Below are 20847 nucleotides of genomic sequence, written 5' to 3' on the forward strand. Positions count from 1 at the left end.
TGTCTTCACCACATTTCCAAAGGGAGCACATGGCAAGATGTTATCTATCTCCAGACATCTGACTCACACAGAAAAGAGACAGGTAGGACCCATCGTATACATCAGGATATCAAAATACTCCCTTCACAGCTTCTGCTCAGTCTACAACACTCAGCCTAAAATTATTTTAAGATTTTCTGCTATTTGATGGGGCACCCGGGTGGCTCAGTCAATTGAGTGTCTGACTTTGGCTCAGATCATGATCTCATTGTTCATGCGTCGGGCTCTGTGCTGACGGCTCAGGGCCTGGAGACTGCTTCAGATTCTGAGTCTCCCTCTCTCGCTCTCTGCCCCTCCCCCAATGGCACTCTGTCTCTCTCTCAAAAATGAATAAACATTAAGAAAAATTAAAAAAAAAAAAAGATTTTCTGTTGTTTGCAATGTTATGGAAAAGTAAATTACTGACATTCACAGGGTGACAATCTATAAAGAACAAGTTTGTTTTCCTTTTTTAATTTAGATCTTATTAGCAATACATTAGCATCATTAATAGAAAAAAACAACCATCGACACAGAAACTCAAAAACCAACCATTAAGAAAATAATGTAGTAATCAACCACTGTGAGAGAAAATAGGTCCTCTCATTTGATTCTACTGGCAAGCCCAGGTTTATCCTGAACTTTGAGAGACTCTCTGTCCTGAGTGGATGATGAAACATTCAAGTAAAAGGTAAGGAGTTTTAAGTGTGGGTTTCTGAGGGATACTGCCTCCAAAGAAGTTCAGGGGTAGCCACAGTCCTCCAGTTTACTCCAATGTTGGGACGTTTCTGGGACGACCCATCATAGTTTCCTTTTGAGGAGTTTTGACAATTCATCAGCCTCAGCATTCAGGTCTTATAAAACATTCCTCCACGTTAAAAAAAAAGACATTGTTCCACAGGAATGAGTTTTTCATCGCTTCTCCAGCTTCTTGTACTTGGCTTCTACCAGGGAGAGAGAGAGAGGAAGTTAAATCTTTTAAAATCAGCTCTTACAAAGATCTTTCTTACTTAGCATTTCCAGGCACATTAAAAAATATCTATTATATAAAAAAAAAAAACAAAAAAAAAAACCTGTTGGTTTCAATCTCATCATCTGTCCAAACCGGGTCCAAACTGGAGGCACGCCATAAATGTTAACTATCGTATTAGCTAAGGACAGATATTTGGGTATCGATCAACCATGTGCTCAACTTAAGATAGGGAGTCAAACACACACACACACACACAGAATTAAGAACAAGTCCACTAAGTTCTAACCCTGTCAACAGCACCTGCTCCAATGGCTCCACCAGGATTAAGTAGATCTACTGGCACTTGAGCCATGGGGAGCCTTACTAAGCACAGGAAAGTGCCTCTCCAGGCGCTCTCTGGGAGCCAGACTCTCTGGACACACAATGTATGTTTCTCCTTTTCTTTTCGTTTTTTTTTTAATCTTTGCTTATTTTTGAGAGAGAGAGAGAGAGAGAGACAGACAGTGCAAGCAGAGGAGGAACAGAGAGACAGGAAGACACAGAATCCAAAGCAGGCCCCAGGCTCTGAGCTGTCAGCATAGAGGCCAACGCAGGGCTTGAACCCACAAACAGTGAGCTCATGACCTGAGCTGAAGTCAAACGCTTAACCTACTGAGCCACCCAGCGCCCCACTCCTTTTGTTTTCTTATCCCTACACCTCACTATAGGAAAGCAATTTTGAACAACAAAGAGATTTAAAAGACCATCAGATAAGCCTCTTATTGTGATAGATTTTCCTTTTTCTTTAAAACCTTGAAAGCATTTGGTACAATGCCTTCTCTATAGTCAGGTTCGCAGTCACCATTTAGTAAATTTAATTGTGGACAGTGAAACTGTTAATCGCCACTTATGTCAAATCTCAGTTACGAACCACTCTCCTGAAGTAGTCAATAATTGTCAATGATGAAAATAAAATAATCTATAAATTATACCTAGGATAAAAACAACTTCATTGTTTTTAATCATGGATGTAAGAGCCAGATAGCAAGCCATCAACAATACAAGTACCAGTTTCCTCCTTAAAGGAAAAGTAAACTCTTGATTGACTTTTCAATTTTTTAAAACAATGTTTATTTATTATTGAGAGATACAGAGAGACAGAGCATGAGCATGGGAGAGGCAGAGAGAGGGGGAGACACAGATTCTGAAGCAGGCTCCAGGCTCTGAGCTGTCAGCACAGAGCCTGACGCAGGGCTCAAACTCACAAACCACGATATCATGACCTGAGCTGAAATCGGACACTTAACCGAAAGAGCCACCCAAGCGCCCCTGATTTTTCCATTTTTTAAGACATATGTATCTACATTATCAAAGATGCTTCAGCCTGCTGAACCATAATTTTAAGAGCTTGAGCTCTGTAACCAAACAGACCTGGCTTGGAATGTAGCTCTTTCACATGCTAGCTCGGTATCCTTATGCAAGTTATTTGTTTAACCCCTTCAACCAGTTTCTTCTTCCGAAGAATGGGGATAAAAATCATGCACTTATCTCATAGATTATTGGGAAGATAAAAAGAATAATACATGTACAGTACTAAGAACAGTACCTGATATATATCATTAAGTATTCAGAAAATAGTATTGTTATTACTACTACTACTAATAAAAAATTGCTCTCACTAGGTTATTGTATAAATTAATTAAAATAGATCATTATGGGCACACCATAAATGACCTATTAGCTAAGGTCATATGGAGTGCGGGTGGGGGCTGGGTGGATTACTCTTATTAAATCAAAACAGAAATAAAAATGGTTACCCAGTTTTTTTGAATATGCATCCAACTTGTAGGCTGCCTGCTCGAGAGCTGCTACCTGTTCTTCAATTACATTGATCTGATCCAGATAAGGCTGCAGTCCAGCATCTTTGAAAACAAAGACAGGCCACATGTTCATACAGCCTCCACAAGGAGTGTAGAAAAGACAGGCAAAGTAAGAATGCTAGTGTCACTCCAACTCTGCCCAGGACACACTAGGTGGAGTGACATGTTTCTGGTCACTCATAGGACAAACACTAGCAGACAGTAGCTAGCTGATCAGGCAGAACTGTGACCTGGACAAAGCAAGTCTCTCTCACCCACTAATTTCCCTCTTTTTTAAATTCCTTGCTCTACAAGCAATCTTTCTGCAACTGATTCAGTTTCTTGGGTAATCCCATACCAAGGAAGAGTGTCCTAGAGATAGGGAACATACATAGAAGTCAGTGGAAAAATATATTCTACCAGTCTCTAAATTAGCATTTTCCATTTACAGATGTTCTGGTTTTCCACTTATAAAGTGGTCCTTTATGGATTGCATTGTTAAAATAAATGCACTAGAATCTGGCCACTGTTTTTCTCCCCTCTCCCTTTCAGGAATAAACTGACCAAATCAAGATTCCGAAGCAGAAATAACCATACTGAAACATGCTAATCTTCAAAATGGAAGAAATCCACCTTAACTTTGTAATTCACTTTTAGAGAATGAGCTCCCTCAGGACAGGTGCCATGTTCCCTCCACTTCTCCGCAACCCCAAGCACAAAAGAATATTAAATACAAACGTGTTTAATTATAAATATTATTACTTACACTTCTGGTTTAAGTCCTTTAAGTTTCTACTAATGTTTATAGCAATATCTTTCATTTCAAGATACTTCAGGCTGGTTAGTTTATTCATATTTTCCAGGAGCTTATAGTCTTCGCTGGTGGCTTTAAAATAAACAGAAGATGTGATGCCTTTAAGATTTGTCATAGATCACTGGAATGTAGAATTATAGGCCAAATGGTAGTTCAAGGCAGGACCCAGAGAATGTCAAAGGTGCAGGCCACTATTGATTTATGACATTTATATTCAGCAAACTATATAAACCAGTTAAGATCCAGAGACTTCAGAATCTTTGTTAGAAAGGGAAATAACAAATTCATGTCCTAAGAAAAGAGAGGTGACATAGTCTTCGTATTTCTATGGTATGAAAACATGTAATTTCGGGGACTGCATCATAAATATATATAAAATCAATTAGGACCTCACGGCTTCTTAGTAACTAAATCATTACTATTTGATTCTATATTGCATTTTATGTACTGACTTTTCCAAACCATTTGTCTTCTTCTTATATCCTCAGTTCCCTTCCCCATCCCTACTTAAAGCAAATGGCTTCTACTCAATTTACCTGAAAAATGGAAAATTCCCCTTACATAAGCTCCCTCAACCTTTCTGCCTCACTTCAAAACTTCTCTGTACCCTAATATCTTCCCAAGAGGCATGAGGGCTCCTATTCTTGTCAAGACAACTTCTCCTATGCTCTTGCTTCTAACCCTTCAGGGTCTCTCTTCCATCATATCCTTCCCCTGACATTTCCAAACTCTCCCTCTATTCTGGCAGCTTCCTCTCTAACTAGAAATATATTCAGGTTTCTTCCAGCCCAAAAGCACTCTGTCTTCTGCTGCACCGACATCATTTGTTCATAAAGCAAAGGAGCTTTACCGCTAATCCTTTTTAAAGAGTAACTTATATTCACTGGTTCCTCTTCCACACCATTCACTCATGTAAACCCTTGCAGCCTGGCCTCTGCCCCCACTATCCAGGGAAATTACATGCTCCAATGTCATTGGTGCTTTCTTAACCACCAAATCCATAGTGTCTTCTCAATCAGTATCATCTCTTCATAGTACCTGACCCTGTGATCTCCCTCTTTTCACAAAATGCTCATTTCCCTTGTCTGCTACATCATATTAGCCTGATTTTCTAATCTCTTTCAACCTGCTCTTTGTAGGTTTCTATGCCAGATGCTTTCTCATTCATCCTTGACTATCACTTCCCAATTTTTACTCAGCTGTGACACAAGACTGATGTTTACATGGGCGGCATATTCCTATGGGCAATCTCAGGGTGATGCTAGATTCCTTTCAAACTCAAAAAAGCATTTGTACAAGTAAGAATGACAATCACAGGGAAATTACAATCTGCTTAAAATTAATTTTATAAGTAAAAATCATTTGTTATCAATCCTAGGTACCTTAAGTACTGTTGTTAGAAACAAATTATTTGCCCTATACAGGCATTCTCCGAGGCTGTAGTTGAGGCCCTTAGCTACCCCTAAGTACATCCTTGCCAATTTCATCCTGCAGAGCCTCAACTCACACCACGGTGCAGGGGACTCCCAAATCTGTTTCTCCTGCTCTGATCACTCTCTGAGCTCGGGACTCACATGTGCAAGTCACCTAAGTGTCCTGGTAAAATCTAAAATCAGCCAAGCCAAAACCAAAAATATTTTTACACTAAACATGGTTCTGCTTTCCCACTTCCCTATTTTAGATGATGGCACCACCAGTTTAAAACCTCAAACGTGTCTTAGGCTGCCATCGCTCCATAGACACAACAAGTCCTATAAATTCTACTTCCATGATATTCTTGTACCCATGTTCTCCTTTCCATTCCCTCTACCATCACCCTGTCACTGATCATCATCATTTCTTTTCATCTGGACTCTTGCTCATATGTCTCTGAGCTCTATCCTCCGTATTCATACCCTCGTTGCTAGCAAATTAGTCTCTCTACAACAAGGGTCACACACTGTAAGACCTAGAAGCCAGCAAGATCATATAAATGAGTGAAGCAAGCCAGGTGTTTGTATGTTAAACACATAAGATTATTCACTTCCATAAAGAAGTATGTTCTCTCCTACTTTTTGGCACATGCAGACTTCTTCTTATCTATCATTTACTTTACTGACTTGATAGAAATATTGGTACAGAAAATTGATTCTCTACCACTACTAAAAAGCAACAGTATAAGAGCAGTAATAAATGGCAACTGACCAGGTGTCAGTAAAAGGGACAAAACAGAGTGGTGGGGACACACTGCATAGCCCTAATCCATTCAGAGGAGACAGCGGCTCAGCTATGGTTGATCATAGCATCGCAATGGGGGAGTTAGTATTGCCAAAATCTTTGGAATTTTTAAAGAGAAGCCAAAAATCTAGATTTTGCTACTTGGTTTCTCTTGCTCAGAAATAATTAAGTAACTAATCAGAATGATAGAGCCTCATAAGCCCTCCCATTCTGCATCAAGCCTTTTCTCATTAATTCTGGTTCCCAAATTTGGCTCACAGCAATTGCTTGGGGAAGTGAAACAATATAAGAAATGCTTATGAGAGGCTACACAGGACCAGACTTCACTTTTTGGACCTTTCTTCACACACAGGTCATGTGTTGACCTGGAAATACACAATGAGCCCCAAAATTAATCACGTCCCAAAGGGTGGGTCACCAAATCCTCAGACCAACCTAGCAGGCCCCTAAATCTGCAGTTCACTCCCTATTCCCCAATTTAATTTCTCTTTGCCCCAATAAATACATCTGTTTTAAGGAAACAAACTGCTTATATCACCTCACTTGCTAATCGTTTCCCCCTTTTTGGTCAATCCTTCTCTTCACAGTCCTGCTCAAAATGCACCTCCCCCAAGAAAGCACTTCTTGATGAATTCGTTTTATGTCTTTTCATAGTTAGTCTACACTTATGGAGGCTTGCAGAGTTGTATTAAGCATTTTTATGTATTTCTGAAATTAGCCAGTGAACTTCTACACGGAAGGAACAGACCTTTTTCTTTCCCATTCATGACCATCCCAAACTTCCAACAGGCGTATTCCAGGGCATGAAGAGTGTTGGGGAGGGAGCCACAGACTGATGCTGCTAAAGCACCTCACAGGTCTCCCAGAGCCAAACCGCAGCTCCATAGGGTAGTATAGAGCAGTACCCGAATCAGTCCACACCCCGCCTTACCCGTCAGTTCCCCAGTCAGGTAAGTTGCCATTTTGGAGAACATGTCCCGGCAGAGCTCCGTGATGTCAGCTTCAGCCGGCTCCTTTGCTTCCTCAGCTGTTTCCACGGCGGCATCGTCTGGATCAAAGGAGAACGAGTAAGTGTCCCACCGTACACCGGGACCTAATCCAGAGATGGCATCTTCTCCCCACACCCCTTCACTAGTCCTCATTCGATCAAGTCGGCTCCATTCTCCATGTGCCATAATTTCAAGTCCCTCACTTTGTCCTTGCCCCATCTGACACGCCAACTCTGCTCCCTGGCCACCGGCCCTTGGCTCACACCCGATCCCGCGCCAAACTATCTCAGTCGCCCGGTCAGGTGCTCCCCTCCGACCTGCTTGCTCCTGCCAGGCGAGCCCCCGGCCTCCTGCTGGACACTTCATCCCCAACCACTCTGCGTACCTCGAACAGGCTCCTCTCTTTGGGTCGCCGGGACATCCTCGGCAGCCGTCGCCGCCGCCATGCCTGGCCCCGCGCTACTTCCGGTTGTGGATGTCTGCGCATGCGCGCCGGGCGTGTCCCGCCCTGCCCCCCCGCCCCCGGGTTCGCAGCCCTGGGATTCTCCATCTCTCCGCTGTGTCTTGCTGCACAGCCTGAGTGATATAAGCATGAAGCTGAAATTGAAGCTAAGATAAGCTATTGTGAGTCGTTCCTGTTGCCAAGAGCCGCGATGCCTGGAACTGAGAATGCGCTCATCCCTGTCACTAGTCTAGTAAGACCAACGGCCTGTCTGGGGTTGGTTGAGCTCAGGTGGCCTGCTGACCAAAGTCACAGAGACAAGTTACCTCTCCCCAAAGACTCCCCACCCAGGCTCTGCCCAAGACGCCTCAGGGAATCCTTTTGAAGGTAGTCTCATTCAACCTTTAGGAAATCTTCACTCATTGATCCCAGAACCGAAATACTCGGAATACTCGACCTTCAATGTCTTGGATAAACAACTCATTGTCCCCCATTTCTTTTTAAAAGTTTATTTATTTATTTTGAGAGAAAGCGAGAGGGAGGGAGAGAGAGAATGAGCGAGGGAAGGGCAAAGAGCGAGAGAATCCCAAGCAGGCTCTGCACTGTCATCGCAGAGCCCAAAGTGGGTCTCGAACTCACAAACCCAGCGGTCACAACCTGAGTGGAAACCAAGAGTCTGACACTTAACCGACTGAGTCACCTAGGCGCCCCAGCCCCCTTTTCCTTAGGAAGCAGGTTGGAACCTACTTATCCTCAGCTGATACAGCCTTTCTGGAAGACAGCTTTGTAACTCTTTTAACGCTGAGGATACACTCTGGTTATCTTGATCGCATTTAGCTGTTTCACAAGTTTCCTAGGTGTATAGAGTGTATGTGATGGGATGGTGAAACAGATGGGAGAAGGGAATGGATGAGAAAAAGCAACTGGGGAGCAAGGTGCAAAATGAGGAAGAGGTAAAGATCACAGGGCAAGGGAAAAGGGATATATAGCAGGTCTTGGGATGCAAATGTATACACCTAAAATCTTGGTGAAGTTTTTAGTCCTTTCCCTGGTTATCCTCCATCTGCACCCTCTCATCTCTCTCTCTCTCTCTCTCTCTCTCTCTCTCTCTCTCTCTCACACACACACACACACACACACACACACACACACACAGAGCTACCCCTCATGCCAGAGTAAGGGCTACCTTACACTCTTCATCCTGAGGACCAGGTTTCCCTAGGTCACTGTCTCCACTCTCTCTAACAGTACAGTCATAGTGCCAACCATTTCAGATTATTGCTATGAGCCAGAAGTTCTTATTTCAGGACTTCTCGGGCAGCCCAGCCCCTTCACATTGTCACTGCCCCCACTCTACACCGCCCAGCAGATATGAGTGCCCCAGCCCAAGTACAAGAATGGCTCACAGCTCCAGCCTCTCTTCTTCTCCCTACAATCCCAGAAGCAAATGCAAAGTCCTGATTTTCCTAAGGATTTTTATTGATAGCCACCAGAGAAACCCATATTGTTCTTCACAAGAATAGAATCAGAGCCCACCACATTTTAGTCCAAAGATCTCTGAATCCGGAGGTCATTTCTTTGTCTGATTCTCCTTAGGTTCCATCTTTGTCCCGGTTTACAGCCCCCTCAGTTCCCAGTGTTTAGTGGAATGTTGGGAGCAGGCGCCTTCATGGACTTTGCCCTGAGAGGAGGGGTCACTCCAACTCCTCTGTAACATTATAATCTCCATACCTGAGAAAGTCTCCTCTCTTCCACGGCTTCCCCTTCTCTTTCTCCTGGAAACTATGGAGAAGACAACAATCCTGTGGGTGCTAGCCTCAGATCTCTAGATGCACAAAGGATAAGATTCACTGGCAAATACGAAGACATTCAGATAATGTTGCTCCCTTCTATTTTTGCCCCAAATTGTGGCTATCCAGGTGCCAGGTACTTAGGGAACATCACCTTCCTTTCATTATTGCCTTTTTTTTTTTTTTTTTTTTCCATCACAGCAGAGCTAGGAGCACAGGAAGTGAGAGGCCCAGTGGGAAGTGTTATTTCACAGAGCTACACAGAGCTACGTGGCTGCACACAGAAACACTGAGTCACAAGCCTAGGCATGATGCAAGCTCTACACAGAAACACTGGTTCAAAAGGCCAGACACAAGGTGGACTCGGCAGGAGAAGTGGTGGAAACTGCTGCCCTAGGAACAGAGGACGTGTCCTGAGGAGGTCTCTGCGGAAGCAGTGAGAGAGGAGCCTGCTGTCTGATGCTTTAGAACCCCTGCCCCACCACTCTCCTGCCCACCCTGGACTCCTCAGGGGGCTGGAGTCATAGCTGGGGCTGGCTGCAGGTGTTCCCAAGTGCCTTGATCCCCCTGTTGGAAGAAAAAGGGACAGGTCATATGAAGGAGGAATTTGCATCCCACTTCCTTTTACCTACAAAATCTGGATCTGATTCTCCAACCTCAGACCATCTCCTGGAGGCTAAGGCAGCCCTTAGGCCAGAGCAACCAACTTCAGGCCTTCCCTCCACTCCTTACTTCCACTGATATAGTGACTACTATGAATATGTTGCCCCGGGAGCCTGAAAACAGGCTCTTTCCAAAATGTTTTGCCTCCACCCACTGAGTGGAAAAGATGGCAGAGTTCAAGTGTGGGGGAGCTGAGGGGACCCAGGTGAAGGGCCACTTACCATGCCTGGGGAGAGAGCTAGCTGCCCCTTCCTTTCCAGCATCTTCAGTTTTGAGCCCACAGCATCTACCTGGGACACGACTCCTTCCAGGACAGTCTCCAGATGCAGAACTCTGCTTGTGAGTCTGTGTAGGATTTGAGAGAGACCGAGGGAGCAGAAGTATGTGCCTGGGGGCCTAAGTGGCTGTAGGGGCAGGGGGTACAGAATGGTCTGTGTCTGGATGAGAGTAAGGAAGGTAAGGCACAGCCTTCTAGGGAGAGTTAAAGCGGGGCCAAAGTTCTTCCTGGGTTAGGGCAGAGAATTAGAAAGTTGTGGAAAGAAGGTCAAGGAGAACATTATAAACACACTTTGCCCTGGGGCCCTTGCCGCACATACGTGTAGAATTCTTCTCCTGAAACCCAGCCACCTGCTCTGGTAGGCTCTGGACACAACTCGCCTGGTGGGCTACTCACAATGGACCGGCCCAGGTTCTCAATCTCAGCGTTGAGGGCCACCTGATCAGGAAGTCAGAGAGGAGAAGATGACTCTGGGAATTCATCAGCTCCTATTTCATCACCTGCTCTAACAGGACCTCCGGACCAGTCCCTTGGGCTCCAGTTCATGCTAGTCCCCTTCCCTCTCAAACTCTAGAGACAATAGGATAAGTGTGGTGGTGCTTGGACACATAGCTGGACCAACCTCTGGGGAATCACCTCCCAAAGAAACAAAACATGAGCTCTTGGAAGCCTCGATTAATGAGACCCTCCCTAGAATCCAACTGAATCTGGGAAAGGAAGAACAGTACCAGGATTCCTGCCACTTTCTCTCCTGCCCCTGAATTTTTGGTCTACAGCGGATAGGGACGAAGCAGGCACAACTGGGGGAGCTAAGGATCTGAGTTTGAAAATCCCAGGGAGACGGCAAGTCCTCAGAAGGAATTGTCAGAGATTCTTGGGCAATTGATCCTTTCCCTCTAAGACTGTGTTTTATAGCAGTGGTTCTCAACTTTGGCTGTGCATTGGAATCACCTAGGGAGTCTTTTTAAAGCACTGATGCCCGGGCCCGTCACTCTCCCAGAGATTCTGTCTAGGGTATGTGGCCTGAGTATGAGGATTATTTGACTCCCCACCCCCACCTTACCAGCGTATGCTAATGTGCAGCAGTTTGAGAATTGACTATTCTAGAGAGTACTTTCCTGCCCATCTATCAAAGGATTTTCAGTTTGGATCTGTGTTCTCGGTATGTTCTCAGGGAGGGGAGAGTGAACATTTTTCTTTCGCTGCCTGTCCACCAACCAGCTGGGCTCACCCTCTTCTCCTCGAGGTCCTGTTGCATTTGTTCCTGTTCTTTCTTGTCCAGGATGTGATTCCCATCTTGGTCAAACCTGGTGAAGGCGGCTGTGAGCTCAGTGATCTCATGCTCTGCGTGCCCCAGTCTGAGGAGAACAGTATGATGGATGAAATGACTTCTGGCCTTTTGTGGCCGTGATCTCTCAATTAGGGACTTCCTACTTTTTTCCAGACTCTACAACTCTTGCTCTCTGGGAAAGAAGGGGACCACATGGGAAAGCCAGGATCGCCAAGGTCTAGCAATTTTACTCCCAAGAAATTGCTTTAATCTATTTCTTCCTTCTCTGACTCCTGCTGACTAGATTCAGGCCCTCATGATGTTCTATAGGAATTATTGCAAAATCTCTTTGCCTCTAAATAATCTGTCCCTCCACCCCCACCCTGCTGGCTTCTTCTTCACTCCCTACCCCCTGAAATCCATCCTGTATAATGCAACTAGAGTAATTTATCTTTCTAAAGTGCAGGTCTAACTGTACCCCTCCCCTGCTTAAAATCCCTTCTGGGCACCCTATTCTTTGGATTGAATGATGGTATTCAAGGCCTTTCCCAGGGTGGTCCTGGCTCATTCCCCTGGCCTCATTTCTTGCTATGCCCCACTTTTATTTGATAGCTTAGCAACTTATTATTCCTGTATATGTTGCTCAACTTAAAACGTCTGTGCCTTTGTATATGCTTTCATCTCTTCTTGGAGTGGACTTCCTCTGCTTGTCTACATGTAAGCTATCCATCCTCCAAAACCCTATTCATACACCACCTCTTCCAGGAGGTCTTCCCTTAAACTCAAATATAGAATTGAATACTTTCTTTTTTTGTGTGCTCCCTCTCTTCTTGTCACTTCTGTTGTTGAAGTTGTTCTGTGATTCAGTTTATTTGCTGAATATGTGTATGAGCTCCTGGAGGACAAAGACTTTGTCTCATTTAATTGTGTGCCCTGCTCAGGGCCTGGCCCACAGCTGGTGCTCACAATGTATTTGTTCAGTGTTTGTTAACATGTTTAACTAGGAGGCAAGGAGGCTAAAGGAATAGGCTAGTGTTTGTGGTGGAGCAAAGAACCAACTACAGAGTTATGTGGGAGTGAGAAATGTATGCAATGAATAGGAAATTATATTATTACATTAGTCCTAATAATTGTTCAACAAGGTCCAGAATGTTACAGAATGTGGTTGGAGACCTTTAAACCAAGGGCACAATTCTGAAGGTCAGAATCAGAGACCTATAGGTCAAAGTCAAAAGCTGAAAGTCAAAGTCAGAGGCCCATAGGCCAAGATCAGAGGTTTTTAGGCAAAAGGTATATGGTTGAGGGTCAAGGACTTATAGACCAATGTCAGAGAAGGTTGGATCTCTGGTTGCTCACTCCCTCAAGGTGTTGGTGAAATCCTCAAATTGGATCTCCTGCTCTCCACCCTGCAGGACCTTCTGTACATCTGAAACTCGCTCCTTCCTCAAACGCAGCCTCAGTAGGGTCTTGTTGTAGCCCTGGAAGGAGAAAGGAAACAGGTATGGTTCCTACAGCCTTCTCATCATTCCTTGCCCCCTCCCCTACCCACTGGATGCCAGGCTTCCAGGGATAGGTCAAAGGCACACAAGGGCACAGGGCCCTACACCAGTCAGGAACAGACCAGGACACAGAGCCTTGGACTTGGGCCCTGACACAGACGTATCACTCAAAGGGAATGGGTGGTTACCTGTTTCAGGAGGTCAGAAAGTTGCAGCTCATCCTTCTGTCCAGCTAACTCTTCCTTGACCTCTGAATATGTATCATTGATGATGGCCAGGAACATGTTCTGGAGATAAAGTGGGGACTTAAGTCCTCACCCCCAGACTCACTAACAGCATTGAGCCCACTAACCCTATTAAAGTCCCAGACATATGTTCTAAAAGGGCCAATGCTTTCAATCTCAGCTCGGCAGGCCAATAACCCCAGCATCTCATGGTTCCAAAGACCCCCATTTAGCACAATCCTGTTAGGGATGGATCAAGCTTCCTCACCCACCTGCTATCTTCACTCAGTTGCTGTAGTAACCTGACTGCAAAGATAGCCCATCATATGCCAGAGTTTGCTTCCATATAAGGGCCTACCAATCACTGAGAGTACAGTTTTGTTGTCTTTACCATCTAACCCCAGTCCAACCCATCTATCCCTAACCATGATCAAATAAAGAAACTTGCTGGCCTTGTCAATAAAAATTAATCCCAGATCTTTCATAGTTGGCAGAGAGAAAGAGAATATAAAGCAATGGTAATAGAAATAGCCAGAAATTCCTAGAGGAAGGGGAGAATAGATGTAGAAGATTTCAGGTTCAACTACTTCTCTCCATGGGGCACTTTTCTCTCCCTTTCCATTCTTAGAGAATAGGGGTTTGGTTTTACTGAGAGAGCCTGAAGATTCTCTTATACTCTGCAAACTGCCTGACTGTGCTGGCCATGCTGAGCACATTAGCCAATTCTCGGGTGATCCAGAAGCCCCCCCCCCCCCCACTTCACTGTCCATCCCTGATTTGAGATACCCATTTTAACACTGAGCACAGAATATGGGGGGATCAAAACCTCATGCTGTAGGTCCTTTATGTCTCCACCCCTCAGGCTCCCAATTCCCACCTTCCAGAGGGACCCTCACCAGGAGCACGAAGAAGACAAAGAAGACATAGGTGACAAAGTAGGCAGGTCCCAGGATGCGGTTGGCATTGTCAATAGCGTTGTAGTCAAAGTCCCCAAGGATGATCCGGAACTGAGTGAAACTGAGAGACCAGGGTCTGTGCTTCACCTAGGGCCTAACCATAACCCTGTCACCTATTCATACCCCCAAACCACTTTCCTAACTACCATTCTTCAGTGAACGCAGACAGACCTCTCTTGTACCTCCGGCCCAACCTGATAGAGACATAGTGAGGTGCGTAGATACTTGAACCCATCCACCAGAGATTCTCACACAGATGTTTTAAGCACAGACACACCTGTACACATGCACTTAGCTTCCCCAAGGATACACACACCCACAGAGCAGGAGGGAGAGGGTCCAGGAGGGAGTGAAGAGGGCAGGACACACACATGCACTTGATGAAAGTGCTGAAGTTTTCCACTTGGGTCCCAAAAAGCAGGTAGCCGAGTTGGGCATAGGCGAAGAAAACAATGAAGAACATGACAGCAAAACCCAGGATGTCCTTGGCACAGCGGGCCAGCGTGGAGGAGAGCTGAGTCATGGTTTTGTTGAAGCTGATGTACTTGAATATCTGCAAAGGCCATGTGGAATCAAACAGTAAAGGAAGAAAAGAGAAAATCTTTGAATAGTGTACTCCAGGGACTTATGGAGGCCACTGGAGTTGTCAAACCAGACAAGGAAAATGACACAAGTGCTAAACAAGGGAGAATGAGTGCTTTGAGGTGTTGTTGGGGATGAGGGGTCCCAAGGTACCTTGATCCAGGCAAAGAAAAGGTTCACAGCATTCATGTTGTTGTACTGTGTCTGCCAGAAGGCGAGGAACTCGAAGTCAGCATACGTGTTTGGCTGCTGCAGGAGCTTCCCCATCAGCCGGTTCACCTCAAGGGTTCGGAATATGTGGAAGCCCACAGCCACAATAGAGAGCTGTCATCACAGGGGTCAGAGGTGTCAGAGAAGTCAGGCTCTCAAGGGAAGTTCAATGATAAGGTCCTAGGGGAGAGCTGGGGTAGGTAAGTCAGGTGGGAAAAAAATCCTTCTCTTCTGAGCTGTTGACTATCTAAGCTTCAAATGGAAGTGAATAGGATGATTGGGGAGTATCTTAAATCCTGAAACAAGGCTTTGGGACCAATGGTAAATAGGTAGGTTTTAAAGGACCATGGAGAATTGGAGCCAAGTAATTTTATTTCTCCCATCACTTCCTAGTCTTGGTCAAGAAATTGTGTCCTGTTAATAGGAAGAAGATGAAGATGAAGAGGCAGGCTATTTTAATAGAAGAGAAGAGAAAAGGTAGGAGTTTCAAAGGGACAGATAATAAAGGCAAAAGACAGAAGAGGAAAAGAATATCAAGTGAACCTCTCACAGGTCAGAGTGGGAGGGCATGTGGGAGACAGGGTTTTCCCAGGGGCTGAGCCGGGGGAACATCAGCCTCTGGCTCTGGGAGTTGTCACACAGTGATTTGACTGGAAATCATAAGGAGGACTCGAGACTCCAAAAGGAAGAACTTGGAGCCCCTATCAGGGTAGATCCCCTTCCTCCTCCTAATATATCCCAAGTATAAGATATCTGTCCCTCACCAAGATGACCACCAGGTCCAGAATGTTCCAGATGCTTCTAAGGTAACGAAACTGGTGGATGTGGAGCTCCAGTATCTCTTCTACCACATAGTAGAAGATGAAGATGCAGAAGATGGTTTCACAGACAATGATAAAGAAGTCCCAGTTACTGACATAGCGGATCAGCTTAACTGTGCGGATTTGCCAAGATGGGATGGCACCTCCTGTAGCTGGAAACTCCACCACCAGTCTGTGGGAGGAAGGGGAGATACCTGGTGAGGCCTGGGCTAGGATAGTTCCTCCAATCCCCTCTCCTCCACGCCCACCACAGGGTACACATTTAAGGAAAGGTCTTAAGCAGAGAAGGGAACCAGGAACCATGGATGGAGGTAAGACAGGGAAAGGAGACCCACCTCAGTACACAGAAAAGGTTGATGTTGGCATTGTAGACTGAGAAGTCAATGAAGACCACCCGAGTGCCCCTGTCTAGCCACAGGCCCTCCTGAAGGTCCTGGAGTGCCTCTGCACTGGCCTGTCGGGACCCTGGAAGGTCCAGATAGTAGCCACCTCCACTGTAGCTTGTCAGCCGGCCCCAGTGAGAGGAGCCCCCCAGCTCATCCTGCGAGTGGTATGTCCACCTGTCACAGAAGAAGCCATCTGAGCAGAGAGGTCTGAGCCAGTCCAAAAGCTGATCTCCTGAGGCAATGGCAACACTTGATGATTGTCTGGGCATTACAGTTTCATATATATTATATATACATATCATGTATAATATATATTCCACACATATCATCTTGTTTGATACTAACGACTATTTGAGAATGGAGGGTAAATATTATCCACATTTTGAAGATGAGGAACCTAAGACTCAGAAATGTCTAAGATAATCCAGCTAGTTAGTGGCCAAACTAAAACTCAAATATAAATGTCCTGATTTCTCATGATGTCACCCAAAACTATGGATGACAAACCCATGCCCCACTTTTGATCTCAGACTGAGGAGTCCCCACTAGGGAAACACCTGGCTCATATAATACAGAAAAGACCCTTTCTGCTCTTGTGGTTGTGCACCTGGCTGCTTTGTCTCATGATTCTCTGTTCCATCCACAAACTTTCCTCCCTGTGCTCTTCCTTCCTTCCCCTTCACATCCTGTCCATCCTTTTCCCCTTTCTTTCCTAATTCTCCATTGACCCTTAACCCCTTGCTTCTTCCCCTACAGTTCTAAGGGTCAGACTCTTCCAATTATGACTTGTGTGGCAGTACCAGTGCTTCAGCTATTCTCCATACCCATAAGAACACCTGGACAAGAAAGAATGCTTTCTCTGCCAGGACTGTCCCCAGGGTAGTGCAAATGTGACCGTGACCTGTGTGTGGAAACAAGTCCAGAGGCTATGGTCTTGTTTGCTAATGTATCTTCTCTGTTCCTGAGTGACCCAAACCAAGACCTCCTAACAGTCACAGATGGGACTCAGAGAGATGCTTCCCCTGTCCCTCCCCCAGATCCCCCCAAGGCTCTTTAAGATGAAGTGGAAATCGTTCCAACCCTTGGGATGGTGTCAGCCTCAGAGAAGCAAGCCTAGCAACATTGGTGGGGGGATTCACTCACGCTGTGCCATTGAGAGGCCCAAAGGGGAGCTGTTCTTCTTTGTCTGGAGAGTAGACGTCGTAGCAGCTCAAAATGTCCTCACGGAAGTCTTCATGCACCACGCAGGAGTCATTGCGGACCCTCAGCTGCCGTAGCCTTGGAACCCCCAGCAGCAGGTTCTCATAGTAGATGAAGGAGTGGGAGCCATGGCCCAGGCTCTGGTTGTTGTACCATTTGGTCCAATACAAACTGTCCAGTAGTGGGCCCTGGGCAAACTAGACCACGAGCTGGGTTGGGCCTAACCTAACCTCATCTTGACCTTTACTCTTGGAATGACCTTTGCCATCACTCCTTGACCCCCTGGCTTATCTCTAGTCTACTTCTGTTGGATCCCTCAGCTGACCCATGAACTTTGACCACTTCTTGACCTGACGTGGCCCTACTTTTTGTTTGAGATGCATTTTGAAGTTCAGCCTTACCTATAACTCCCAATACTAGTTTAACTAACTAGTATAGCTTGACTCTCTGGTCATCATCCCAATTTCTCATCTATCTCTACCTAAACTCTACTCTGACCCATTGATTCTTGCCTGACCCTTTGACTTGGCCTGATTCTAGAATAATCTGGTCTCTGGATATGGCCTGGTCCACTGTCTGACATCCCTGAATCCTGGCCTGTGGCTTCATGCTTCAGGCCATTGAGAAGGAGAAAGGAGAGGTAGAGGGTATCTCATACTCACATCCCAGAAGTCCGCCATGCTGCTGATGGCCTGGAAGGAGACTCCGGTGTCTGACGGGGTATGTAAGAAGAGCTCAGACATCACTTTGGTGTAATAATAGGCACTGGAGCTTGTCATTCCATAGGTCACTAGAAACCAACCCAAGAAGCTGTGTCCTGCTCACTGTTCCCGTATCCATTCCCCAGAGAAGATAGGAAAGCCCATTGCCCTGGGGACAGAGATGCTATCTAGATGGGATCCCATGGCAATAGTGGCATTGGGGAAACCAGGGAATTTATTAGGGAAGAGTTATGACTATAAGGTCTCTTCCTCTCCTCCCAACTTACCTTAGAAAGACTGAACTCCACTCAGAAATAGTTTTTTAGATTGTCATTCTGAAAATCCACTTTTTTCTTCCCAAACCAGCTAACTTCCTAGTTCTTATTCCCCAGAGCCAAGATATTTCCACCTTCTGCATCAGGCAGTGCTTCCTTTCCTTTGTCCTATATTTATGCCTTTGGAAAAGTACCTTTTAATTCTAGAGTAGTCCAAGGCCCTGGCCAAACACCTTACATGGAGATTGGTGTCCTGGACCTTGGAGTCAGTGACTCCACAGCCATGGGAGTGGGAGGTAGGCATGGCACCTCTGGCCCCAGGGCATCCTGAGGGGGCACAGTTATCTCATGAGGGAAGGACTCAGAGCATACCCATCAGAAAAAGACCAGGCTTTTGCCTTGAAACTGAATCTCCCTCAACCACCAACCAAATACACCCAGTCTAAAGTAGGGTTCTCAAGGGAAGCTACAAGTTTTCTAGCTAAAAGATAAAATTTGACGAGTATAAGCTATTTATTTTATAGATTGTCCCTCAGTCTAGATTTGCCTGATGTTTCCTTGTGTTTAAAAATTCAGGTTATACATTGGGCAAAGCATACCAAAGAAGATATGGGTGTTCTTCTCAGAGTTTCCTATCAGGAGGCATATATTGTCTAATTGTATCATTACTGGTGATGCTAACTTTCATTCCTTGTTAAGGCAGTATCTTCCAGCTATCTTCAATGTAAAATTATTTTTCTCTTTGTAATTAATATGTATTTTGTGGGGAAACACTTTGAAACTATGTAAATATCCTTTTACTCATCAATCTTTCACCTACTAGTTTTAATATCCTTTAATGACTTTTGCCTGATTATTACTACTAAAGTTGTCAAGATTTGATTTTCCCATTCCATCATTCCTTCTGCATTTGTTAGTTAGCATTCTCTCTAGGAAGAACTTACCTTTCTTCCTCGTTTATTTATTCATTTATATATATCAGCATGAACTTATGGATTCTTGTTTTTATAGTTTTTAATTTGTTAGTATTATACTTTATTGTTACTTAATTTTTTAGCCAAGTCATGCAGGATAAAGAAAAACTAAAGAGTCGTTCCATATTAAAAAAAAAAAAAAAAAAGAATGGCACAAAAACAGACACATAGACCAATGGAATAGAATAGAAACCCCAGAACTAGACCCACAAACATATGGCCAACTAATCTTTGACAAAGCAGGAAAGAACATCCAATGGAAAAAAGACAGTCTCTTTAACAAATGGTGCTGGAAGAACTGGACAGCAACATGCAGAAGATTGAAACTAGACCACTTTCTCACACCATTCACAAAAATAAACTCAAAATGGATAAAGGACCTGAATGTGAGACAGGAAACCATCAAAACCCTAGAGGAGAAAGCAAGAAAAGACCTCTCTGACCTCAGCCATAGCAATCTCTTACTCGACACTTCCCCACAAGCAAGGGAATTAAAAGCAAAAATGAATTACTGGGACCTTATGAAGATAAAAATCTTCTGCACAGCAAAGGAAACAACCAACAAAACTAAAAGGCAACCAATGGAATGGGAAAAGATATTTGCAAATGACATATCGGACAAAGGGCTAGTATCCAAAATCTATAAAGAGCTCACCAAACTCCACACCTGAGAAACAAATAACCCAGTGAAGAAATGGGCAGAAAACATGAATAGACACTTCTCTAAAGAAGACATCCGGATGGCCAACAGGCACATGAAAAGATGCTCAACGTTGCTCCTCATCAGGGAAATACAAATCAAAACCACATTCAGATATCACCTCACGCCAATCAGAGTGGCCAAAATGAACAAATCAGGAGACTATAGATGCTGGAGAGGATGTGGAGAAACGGGAACCCTCTTGCACTGTTGGTGGGAATGCAAACTGGTGCAGCCACTCTGGAAAACAGTGTGGAGGTTCCTCAGAAAATTGAAAATAGACCTACCCTATGACCCAGCAATAGCACTGCTAGGAATTTACCCAAGGGATACAGGAGTACTGATGCATAGGGGCACTTGTACCCCAATGTTTATAGCAGCACTCTCAACAATAGCCAAATTATGGAAAGAGCCTAAATGTCCATCAACTGATGAATGGATAAAGAAATTGTGGTTTGTATACACAATGGAGTACTACATGGCAATGAGAAAGAATGAAATATGGCCCTTCGTAGCAACGTGGATGGAACTGGAGAGTGTGATGCTAAGTGAAATAAGCCATACAGAGAAAGACAGATATCATATGTTTTCACTCTTATGTGGATCCTGAGAAACTTAACAGAAACCCATGGGGGAGGGGAAGGAAAAAAAAAAAAAAAGAGGTTAGAGTGGGAGAGAGCCAAAGCATAAGAGACTCTTGAAAACTGAGAACAAACTGAGGGTTGAGGGGGGGTGGGAGGGAGGGGAGGGTGGGTGATGGGTATTGAGGAGGGCACCTTTTGGGATGAGCACTGGGTGTTGTATGGAAACCAATTTGACAATAAATTTCATATATTCGGGAAAAAAAGAATAAAGAAACATAAAAAGTAAATGTAACATGTGCATTTAGCGAGGATTAAATCCTGGACAATAATTTATTTTCTTGTACTATAAAGGCTATTAGTGAAACAATTGGTGAGATTGTAATAAAGTCTGTTCGTTAGATGATAGTACTGAATCAATGATAATTTTCTTTCATAAGAGAATGT

At 44.6% G+C, this 20847-nt stretch overlaps 2 protein-coding genes across 2 annotated transcripts in view; both read right to left on the bottom strand.

The window, feature by feature from the left end:
- Nucleotides 1-463: 463 nt before the first annotated feature.
- BLOC1S2 (biogenesis of lysosomal organelles complex 1 subunit 2) lies at nucleotides 464-7340 on the bottom strand. Its single transcript, XM_019459139.2, has 5 exons — nucleotides 7235-7340; nucleotides 6792-6908; nucleotides 3596-3715; nucleotides 2788-2892; nucleotides 464-962 (listed from the first exon to the last, which is right to left on the bottom strand). The coding sequence occupies exons 1-5, from the start codon at nucleotides 7293-7295 to the stop codon at nucleotides 931-933; spliced, it is 435 nt and encodes a 144-aa protein (XP_019314684.1). The 5' UTR covers nucleotides 7296-7340; the 3' UTR covers nucleotides 464-930.
- A 1409-nt stretch (nucleotides 7341-8749) lies between these two features.
- The window catches only part of PKD2L1 (polycystin 2 like 1, transient receptor potential cation channel), a 32615-nt gene continuing 20517 nt past the window's right edge, over nucleotides 8750-20847 (bottom strand). The window contains exons 3-15 of the mRNA XM_019459138.2: nucleotides 17832-17959; nucleotides 17113-17366; nucleotides 15919-16143; nucleotides 15527-15755; nucleotides 14706-14876; nucleotides 14342-14523; nucleotides 13911-14031; nucleotides 12979-13077; nucleotides 12648-12769; nucleotides 11253-11379; nucleotides 10341-10459; nucleotides 9966-10089; nucleotides 8750-9648 (exon numbers count right to left, since the gene is read on the bottom strand). Of these exons, the coding sequence (XP_019314683.2) occupies nucleotides 9589-9648; nucleotides 9966-10089; nucleotides 10341-10459; nucleotides 11253-11379; nucleotides 12648-12769; nucleotides 12979-13077; nucleotides 13911-14031; nucleotides 14342-14523; nucleotides 14706-14876; nucleotides 15527-15755; nucleotides 15919-16143; nucleotides 17113-17366; nucleotides 17832-17959 (1961 nt within the window). The 3' untranslated portion in view covers nucleotides 8750-9588. The remainder of the gene's footprint in view (nucleotides 9649-9965; nucleotides 10090-10340; nucleotides 10460-11252; nucleotides 11380-12647; nucleotides 12770-12978; nucleotides 13078-13910; nucleotides 14032-14341; nucleotides 14524-14705; nucleotides 14877-15526; nucleotides 15756-15918; nucleotides 16144-17112; nucleotides 17367-17831; nucleotides 17960-20847) is intronic.

This window comes from Panthera pardus, unplaced genomic scaffold, assembly GCF_024362965.1.
Source record: "Panthera pardus isolate Hobbes unplaced genomic scaffold, ASM2436296v1 HiC_scaffold_22, whole genome shotgun sequence".
In the NCBI taxonomy this organism is placed as follows: domain Eukaryota; kingdom Metazoa; phylum Chordata; class Mammalia; order Carnivora; family Felidae; genus Panthera; species Panthera pardus.

Coding starts and splice junctions, on each gene's coding strand:
- BLOC1S2 (XM_019459139.2), bottom strand. CDS start 7,295: ATGGCGGCGGCGACGGCTGCCGAGGATGTCCCGGCGACCCAAAGAGAG. Junction 6,909..7,234: donor AAGAGAGGAGCCTGTTCGAG/GTACGCAGAGTG, acceptor CCTTTGATCCAG/ACGATGCCGCCGTGGAAACA. Junction 963..2,787: donor TGCATATTCAAAAAAACTGG/GTAACCATTTTT, acceptor TCTCCCTGGTAG/AAGCCAAGTACAAGAAGCTG.